This window comes from Formica exsecta, unplaced genomic scaffold, assembly GCF_003651465.1.
Source record: "Formica exsecta isolate Colony F162 unplaced genomic scaffold, ASM365146v1 scaffold451, whole genome shotgun sequence".
Classification (NCBI taxonomy): domain Eukaryota; kingdom Metazoa; phylum Arthropoda; class Insecta; order Hymenoptera; family Formicidae; genus Formica; species Formica exsecta.
In genome coordinates this window covers 375,792-384,954 of record NW_021851748.1, presented here as the reverse complement: position 1 = coordinate 384,954, position 9,163 = coordinate 375,792, and the positions used below count along the sequence as shown (strand labels likewise).

Sequence of the window (9,163 nt, the reverse complement as noted above, 5' to 3'; positions counted from 1 at the left end):
AGAATTCTTTCGCACATATCAAATAATTTGACATTAAATATTAATAATATAATTATTAATATTTAATGCCAAATTAATAATGATATTGTTAATATAATACCAGTAATATTAATAATTATATTATTAATATTTAATGCCAAATATCTTATAATTTCTTGTCATTAAAAAATCGTGATATGAAATAGATAAAATTACGAAGATTGACAAAATTTCCTATGGGAATTTCCCATTGAAATTTCGTTTACTTATCGTGATGCCCGATTTTTGTTGACAGTGAGTGCGAGCGGCTATATCGTCTCGGCGGCGCTCGTGCTGATAGTTGGAGCACTGGTGGGTGTCCTGGCGACGATATCGCGTCATCTTCATCATCGTCGGCTGCTGGTGCACGAGCCGGTCCCACCCGGCTCCGCTTCCTCCTCTTCCGCTTCGATTCTCCATTATCATCATCGGCATCACCATCATCGTCATCGACATCGTCGCGAGGAGCCACCGCCGCCGCCGTTACAGCGTTGTCTTCTGCTTCAGGATCATTGCCATCATCCTGATACACCGGTGAGTATCATTTCATCACACATTGTTTCCGCACGAAAAATTTTGAGAAATTACGTTTCCATTAAAAACGATAAAGCGTATTGAAATTTAATTGGGATTAAATTCCAATATAAATATATTGGAATTTAATTCCAATTATTTTTGTATAATATAAATGTCTAGTATAAATATGTTTAATATAAGTTCTGTTTAATATAAATATATTGGAATTTAATTCCAATATATTGACATATTCCATTGTCACATATATGATATAACTAAAAAATAACACACAACCCCAAAAGGTATGTGCGAGTGTTTACTTCTCTTACACATATATACAATATATATTTACCTGTCTCCGGATAATAAAATATCTAATATTAATGGACATCGTGTGTGAGAGAGAGAGAAGAATTTTTAACGATAACAGAATAATTTGCAGTAAATCGTGTCATTGACGGATTTATATAGAAATTATCACATTTATCTCGAAGCTGTTCGAAATAAAACTTTGAAAACGAACTTCCGCGTATTCGTTGAAACTGTATACGTCGTACTAATTTTAGCAGACTTGACCGAGTTCGTCGAATAGCTTCTTTATACAAATAACGACTCAAACGAGTCGTATCACATTCCAACGGAACGATTCTCGTTCTTATTACTTTCTGTCTCATTTCGCCGAACAATCGGTCGGTCTCGTTACACATTCTTGATATCGCGTGTCACGAGTCCAAAAGGCACACGCACTTTTCTCCGCGAGGCAAAATAGACGCGTTTTTATCATTGCAAATATGATAATACATAGTTTGCCGGACACGAAAAGAACTACGCGTAGGTCAAAAGAGGAAAAAAAAGGAAGCGCGATTTCTTATCCAGCGGAGGTTGTTATCGGTAACGTTGTCGACCTTCGACGAGATTATTACGCGATTCGCGGAACGACGAAGGCTGTCTAGGAAAAAGCTTCCGATATCTTATCTCGGCGGTCGCGGCACAGCTGTGTCTATCTGATACGTATTTTTTTTTCCTTTTCTCTCTTTTTCTCTCTCTTTTCTACTTATCCGGAAAAACAGACTATGCAACGGCACATAACTTCCCATTCCTCTATTTTTTTCTTCCGTCTCGGTGTCCCGATTCAATTATTCCAAACATGCGCGACAACAAAGACAAATCTGTGACGCAAAGCATGATTCACCAAACTTCATCTACAATTGTGGTCGATAGTACATACTATAGTTTCGCTACGAGAGTTTTCAGATGAAGATCTTGTTCTAAACAATAACATACATATCTACTTACATAAAATCTTACATGCCGTAATATATAATAAAATTCATTAATAGTTTATTCATTTATAGTAATTTTTGTTCCTTTTTTTTCTCTCCCGTGAAATATATTTCTTAAGATACTAACTTTGAGAAATATTAATTGAAAAACTCGAGAAAATAATTCTAATATTTTATTATCAGTAAAATGAAAAGCAATAATGAAAGGATTTATGTAGAGATTTATCTCTTTTTAAATTTCCTTCTTCCTTAATTCCAGGTTTTATAAAATTTTACAGTTATCTAGCATGATAAAAAATACTTTACAAAAATGTTTTCGAAAAATATTTAATTCCGTTCAAGTTTTTTCAACACGACGATTTCTCTATCCACAAATAAATTTGGATAGTCTCTAGACAATTTTCCCCGAGATCAAATCTTAATCTGCCTAAACAGCATAATGCATCTCAGTACACTCCATTTATCGTCCCGATGGCGACGGCGAGAGGTGCCGGATCCCGGCATTGATCGGTGGCGAAGCCCTTCCTCCGGCAAAGCCCCGAGGACGTCGACGGTTGGGTCCACCGAGCGCGCGCTTCCTTCGGTTTACATCGGCATCGGGCGACGGGAACTTAATTTGGAAGTTACCGGTCCCGTGATTACGTCGAGGAGAGAGAGTCGGCGGGGAAGTTTCGTCTTTCCTTCTCGGCGTTACGAGACGTTGCGATGCACGTTTCGTACCGCCGTCACGCCTGCCCCCTTCCGCCGCCGTCGCCGCGACGCGAACCATTGTTATTCTAGATTGCATCGCAAATTAGATTACGGCGTACTATACTAGGCTCTCCTCTCTCCCTCTCTTCTCTCCCGCGCGCGCCGACGCCGATGCCGACGGCGACGATGTCGACTCTGCTCTCCGCTCTTTGGCGAAGATCGGCGAGACGAAATGCCGCTTTCTCCGCTCCTCTCCGCTCCTCTCCGCGTCGCGTTGTATATCCTCTCATCCTTATTTCATCCCGGATACGCGTCAGATTGCGGCACACGCGAGCGTTCTCGTTGGAACGCAGCTTCCACCGCGTGCATAAGGATGCACCGAGTGACGGTGCGACTTTGGAATATATATACGCGACCGCAATGTCAAAAATTCACTCCGAGCAGCGATTTTCTTTCTCGACATTTTTTAATGGAAATTGTCGCCGTTTAGATAGCGATCAAAATTTATTTTGTCGTTTGATCTAATTTAAGTATATATAAAAAAAGATGGAAGAGAGAGGAGAGGAGAGAGAGAAAGAGAAAGAGAGGGAGAGAGAGAGAGAGAGAGAGAGAGAGAGAGAGAGAGAGAAACATACATATTTCTCTCTCTCTCTCTCTCTCTCTCTCTCTCCTCTCCACTCTCTTCTATCTTTTTTTATAAAGATACATTATAAAAATATGTATATCATAAGTAAATTAATTTTGTTTTTATTGCTGCTGCTTTTGATTTAAATGTTTACAAATTTAATATAGTATATCGACTCTCTATTTATAATGTATTTTTCGCCAGACGGCGTTTCCTGAATCGGTGCATTTTTAACCTCCCGACCTTTTAAGACGGCGGCGAAATCGCCGACTGCAGAAGGAAAAGAGGGATACAATCGGGGTAGGAGTAAATGTTATGTCTAGCGTTCTACAGCGGTAGTCTCCGGTTACTCCAATGCGCAGACTTGCCATTGTTTTCTCGTACCCTGCACTCGTCTCTTTATATTCGCAAGGAAAATCTCGCGGACAGGTTGGCGAGATAAAATAATACTCGGAATCGATTTCTTCCTCTCTCCTAGACGCGCTCTACAACATATCCATAATCAAAACATTCCGATATACATATGTATAGTCGCGTTTATGGCTATCTCGGCCTTGTCTGGTTATTATCTCGAAATAGCATCATCAGCATTATAGGTATATTTCCGTCATGGACGACGTGATAATCAAGCGAGCGGTTTAGCCTCAATAGCTGGGAGTAAATGATACAGGCGAAGAGGTCGAAATAATAAAATACAAATGAGAGCAAAAGAATGAACATCGATCGCATGTGACACGATGTTATTTTCCACGATATGACTCCGTCTACTGCGTTTCATTCCATTGTGGAAAATGCCGGCATGTCGCAACTGTATACGACGATATCGGGACAGTGGTGTTTATCTACTGTCGCGTCGAGAGTACATCGTCGAAAGATGATGCATCCTAAACCACGACGCGAGGCCAACGAGAGAGAGAGAGAGAGAGAGAAAGAGAGAGGTAGAGATGATGGCGACGTACGCGCTCGTTCTATGGCGGGCGCTGTGTAAATCCCGCAAATCAAACGACACCCGGAGGCTTCCCCAACGGGTAACGTTAAACTCGCGCGCGGGAAAGCAATGACCTGATTTGCAATTTATTACGTTTGGGCGACGTCCAAGTACGGCGCATTGGCGCCGCTGCCAAAATCGGCGCGGCACGATCGACGCGTGTAGCGATGTTCCCGCGTGGAATAAAGATAAAAAAAAGAAAAAAAAAAAATAAATAAAACGGGAACGAGTCGTGTAAAAACGGGGACGACGCGCACTACGTCGTTCGTACCAAGCGACGAGGAAAACAATCGACGAGAGAGAAAGAGAGAGAGGGATAAACGCGCAGAGCTGCGAATACACGCGCGATACGCCTCGCGAATTCCGGCACGGACCGCAAAATCGCGAGAGTCGAAATTTCCGGCTGTGCGTTCCCCGCAGCGGCGATGATGGAGTAAAACACGCGTCATGACAAATCGTTCGGGCGAAGTGCTCCGATTCACGATCGTCGGAATTATTTGTTCGTAACGTATAGATCGATTTCTCGATTCTCGTGTTTCCAGTTGTGAAATCTAACCATCAATGAAACTAGATTCATTTGTAATCCAAGTCATCTATTGAAAACATTGTATCCTTCCCTTGAAAATGATATTTCATCTTGAAATGAAAGAGAAAAAATCGATATACATATACAGGGTGTATCTGAAATGATGCACTAAACTTTAGGAAGATATTCTAGAGGTCAAAATAAGACTTTCTTTCCTATGAACATGGGTCCGCAAATGAACCCTCTTTCGAGCTAGAGGCCCCTAAAGTTTGGGGAAAAAATTAAAAATTGCAGAAGGAAAAGAGGGATACAATCGGGGTAGGAGTAAATGTTATGTCTAGCGTTCTACAGCGGTAGTCTCCGGTTACTCCAATGCGCAGACTTGCCATTGTTTTCTCGTACCCTGCACTCGTCTCTTTATATTCGCAAGGAAAATCTCGCGGACAGGTTGGCGAGATAAAATAATACTCGGAATCGATTTCTTCCTCTCTCCTAGACGCGCTCTACAACATATCCATAATCAAAACATTCCGATATACATATGTATAGTCGCGTTTATGGCTATCTCGGCCTTGTCTGGTTATTATCTCGAAATAGCATCATCAGCATTATAGGTATATTTCCGTCATGGACGACGTGATAATCAAGCGAGCGGTTTAGCCTCAATAGCTGGGAGTAAATGATACAGGCGAAGAGGTCGAAATAATAAAATACAAATGAGAGGAAAAGAATGAACATCGATCGCATGTGACACGATGTTATTTTCCACGATATGACTCTATCTACTGCGTTTCATTCCATTGTGGAAAATGCCGGCATGTCGCAACTGTATACGACGATATCGGGACAGTGGTGTTTATTTACTGTCGCGTCGAGAGTACATCGCGTCGAAAGATGATGCATCCTAAACCACGACGCGAGGCCAACGAGAGAGAGAGAGAGAGAGAAAGAGAGAGGTAGAGATGATGGCGACGTACGCGCTCGTTCTATGGCGGGCGCTGTGTAAATCCCGCAAATCAAACGACACCCGGAGGCTTCCCCAACGGGTAACGTTAAACTCGCGCGCGGGAAAGCAATGACCTGATTTGCAATTTATTACGTTTGGGCGACGTCCAAGTACGGCGCATTGGCGCCGCTGCCAAAATCGGCGCGGCACGATCGACGCGTGTAGCGATGTTCCCGCGTGGAATAAAGATAAAAAAAAAGAAAAAAAAAAGAAAAAAAAAAAATAAAACGGGAACGAGTCGTGTAAAAACGGGGACGACGCGCACTACGTCGTTCGTACCAAGCGACGAGGAAAACAATCGACGAGAGAGAAAGAGAGAGAGGGATAAACGCGCAGAGCTGCGAATACACGCGCGATACGCCTCGCGAATTCCGGCACGGACCGCAAAATCGCGAGAGTCGAAATTTCCGGCTGTGCGTTCCCCGCAGCGGCGATGATGGAGTAAAACACGCGTCATGACAAATCGTTCGGGCGAAGTGCTCCGATTCACGATCGTCGGAATTATTTGTTCGTAACGTATAGATCGATTTCTCGATTCTCGTGTTTCCAGTTGTGAAATCTAACCATCAATGAAACTAGATTCATTTGTAATCCAAGTCATCTATTGAAAACATTGTATCCTTCCCTTGAAAATGATATTTCATCTTGAAATGAAAGAGAAAAAATCGATATACATATACAGGGTGTATCTGAAATGATGCACTAAACTTTAGGAAGATATTCTAGAGGTCAAAATAAGACTTTCTTTCCTATGAACATGGGTCCGCAAATGAACCCTCTTTCGAGCTAGAGGCCCCTAAAGTTTGGGGAAAAAATTAAAAATTGGCTGTATTTCAGAAAAAAAATGGCAGAAGGTTGAAATTTGGTATAGCCCAGTAAATTATGAAGTAAAGTAAGCCACTAAAATGAAAAAATAAAAACGCATTTCACACATTTTCGAATTTTAGCTCGGAGGGTTTATTTGCGGACCCATATTCATAAGAAAAAAAAAGTCTTATTTCGACCTCTAGAATACGCTCCTAAAGTTTGGTGCATCATTTCAGATACACCCTGTATATATGAATTTAAAACATTTTAATTTTTCCTCTCCTGCTAAATATGCAATAATAAAAATATATAATTATTTCATAATATTTTAAATAAATTTTATTAAAACGATTAAAAAGTTAGATTACCAATAATGGTAGTTTTTTTATCAAGTTTTTGAGAGGAAATACCAGACTTTAATCTGCAAGTAAAAATAAGGTCGATGTGCTTGAAAAACATCTGGTGTATAAAATAAACGCTATTCGCACAAACGTGTGCTATAAGTGACTCTTGTATAATACCTACTTCCCGGCAATCGGTTGTAGGCTATTGACATTTTGGGAACGGCTGGAGGCTCGTGAGCCGGCACCCATATGTGTCACAGGGATTTGTAACTTGGAACTAGAATATATACGCGTAATGACATAACAGAGCGACCGCTCGGTCGCCCGATGACGCAACGTCTCATTCGCGATAGCGCGAATAGCGGCCTTCGTCGCGAACGCGTGATACGCGAAGACAAATTGTCGGCTCACGTGTCTATTACCTTTTCCGGCAAATAACGACGTCTAGACGTACGCGTGAATCATCATCCGCCGATGCGAACAGTAGCGAGATAAAAGGACGATAAGATCGCGAGACCGCAAAGTGCCGCGCGGCTCGCGAATTAAGACTCGCGTACTAAATACGGTTTCACCGTCTTAGAGAACTTGGGCTAAAAATAAATCATTATAACATTCAATATGTCATTCATGATGCATGTTAATATTGTAACGAGAGATGTAAGAGCACACATAAGGCAAGCAAGGAATATTATGTAAATATAGATCGTATAAGATTTATTTTTTACTTGTTATATTATATGTTATAGTACATTATGTGTTATATTATATGTCATAGTACATTATAAAAAATATGTGCACAAAGTCCACACGTTATATATATATATATATATATAACGCGTTTTTTCATTAATAATATCTAATATATATTATTATTATTATTATTATTATTATTAATGAAGAAACGCGTTAAGATTCTTTAAATGTATATAAGGTTCGTTATCAGTGAAATTATCTAGAAGGATGAAATATTTTATTTCCTACATAAAGGTTGCTTTGTACAGCGAAAGGGTTAATTACAATTCCGAGATTTCTGGAGCAAAATGAAAGGAATTTGAAACGAAGCTACGCCAATGGCTGACAGCTACGCGCACGTGCTAACCACGACATAACTATGCGAGTATCGTCACGTACTGACGTCATGACACATACCGACGCCGAAAGCAGTGTTGACGACGTCTACGAAGCGTCGAGTCGCGACGAAAGTACGAGGGTCGGCATTTTTCGTGTGAAAAAATCTAGATCAAATCGCTAATAAAACAACACTTTTAGTTTATTTTCATTTAGAGAACAAACATTTTTAAAATTTTTTTTATGTAACCCAGGAAATATAAAAAGTAAAATGAAGGGTCAATTAAATCCAAGACGCAGTAAGTGGTGCGTAATAAAATAATAATATATTTTATATTTTAAATCTTAACAAAATTCATATATCAAACGTTTCAATTCATTTTCAATGATAATGAATAAAGTAAAGTTTGAAAAAAGAATAAGCGCAATTCAAAGGATCGGGCGCACAATAGTCATCAATAGTAACAAAATGTTAATTAATAATCAGATTCATCGCAAGTACAAGGTGTCGCGTAACATTAGCTCAAATATTACATGGGTGAAAAGATTATAATAAATGAATAAAGAACATTAGATAGATCGTAGAAATTAATATCGATAAGTAAGTGAGACACTCCCCGCAAAAGAATACTAGAAATTACCATCGTAATGTTTTGAAATTCGAATCATTTAAGTGATTCGATGAATTATATCGCAATTACAAAGCGTGGAATGTAAAAATTACCTTCTATGCGAGTGTACGGTCTCAAATTAAATGGAAGATATGGATGAAAGTTCGTTGAAACATTCAAAAATCTGTAATAGCGAGATATATACAAGTCAACATTAAAATCCGAATCGTGAGTTCAAAATTAAAAATTTTTTTAAATTGATTATATATATTATATATATATAAATATATATATATATATATATATATATATATATATATAAATAATATAATATATAATGCATCTATTTTCATTGTAGTCCTAATACAATTAATTCTTCAATAGTTTTGTACATGTAGCAGAGGTAGTGTTTTGGCGCAGCACCTGATTTAATTTCTAACATCGTGATGTAATTTCGTCACAAGTCGTCGATGCACAACTGTGTCGAGTTAATTAAACTCAAAGAACGGGAATGATTATTCACCGACTATCCTCGTTACGATCGTCGCGTACTCTTCCTCGAGATTGAGATTGTGGCGTGCGATCTTCGAGTCTTCTTCTATCAGCTCCTCTGTCAGCGCTTTCCTTGTGTGGAAACACGCCTGTCGCTGTATTCCCCGCATCTGCAAATAAATGCATAGA

The 9,163-nt window shown here is 39.6% G+C and overlaps 1 protein-coding gene across 1 annotated transcript in view; it reads left to right on the top strand.

Moving 5' to 3' along the window:
* LOC115240828 overlaps positions 1 to 9,163 on the top strand; it is a 92,918-nt gene that overhangs the window by 23,948 nt on the left and 59,807 nt on the right. Inside the window, exon 2 of the mRNA XM_029816213.1 lies at positions 275 to 552. Within this exon, the coding sequence (XP_029672073.1) occupies positions 275 to 552 (278 nt within the window). The remainder of the gene's footprint in view (positions 1 to 274; positions 553 to 9,163) is intronic.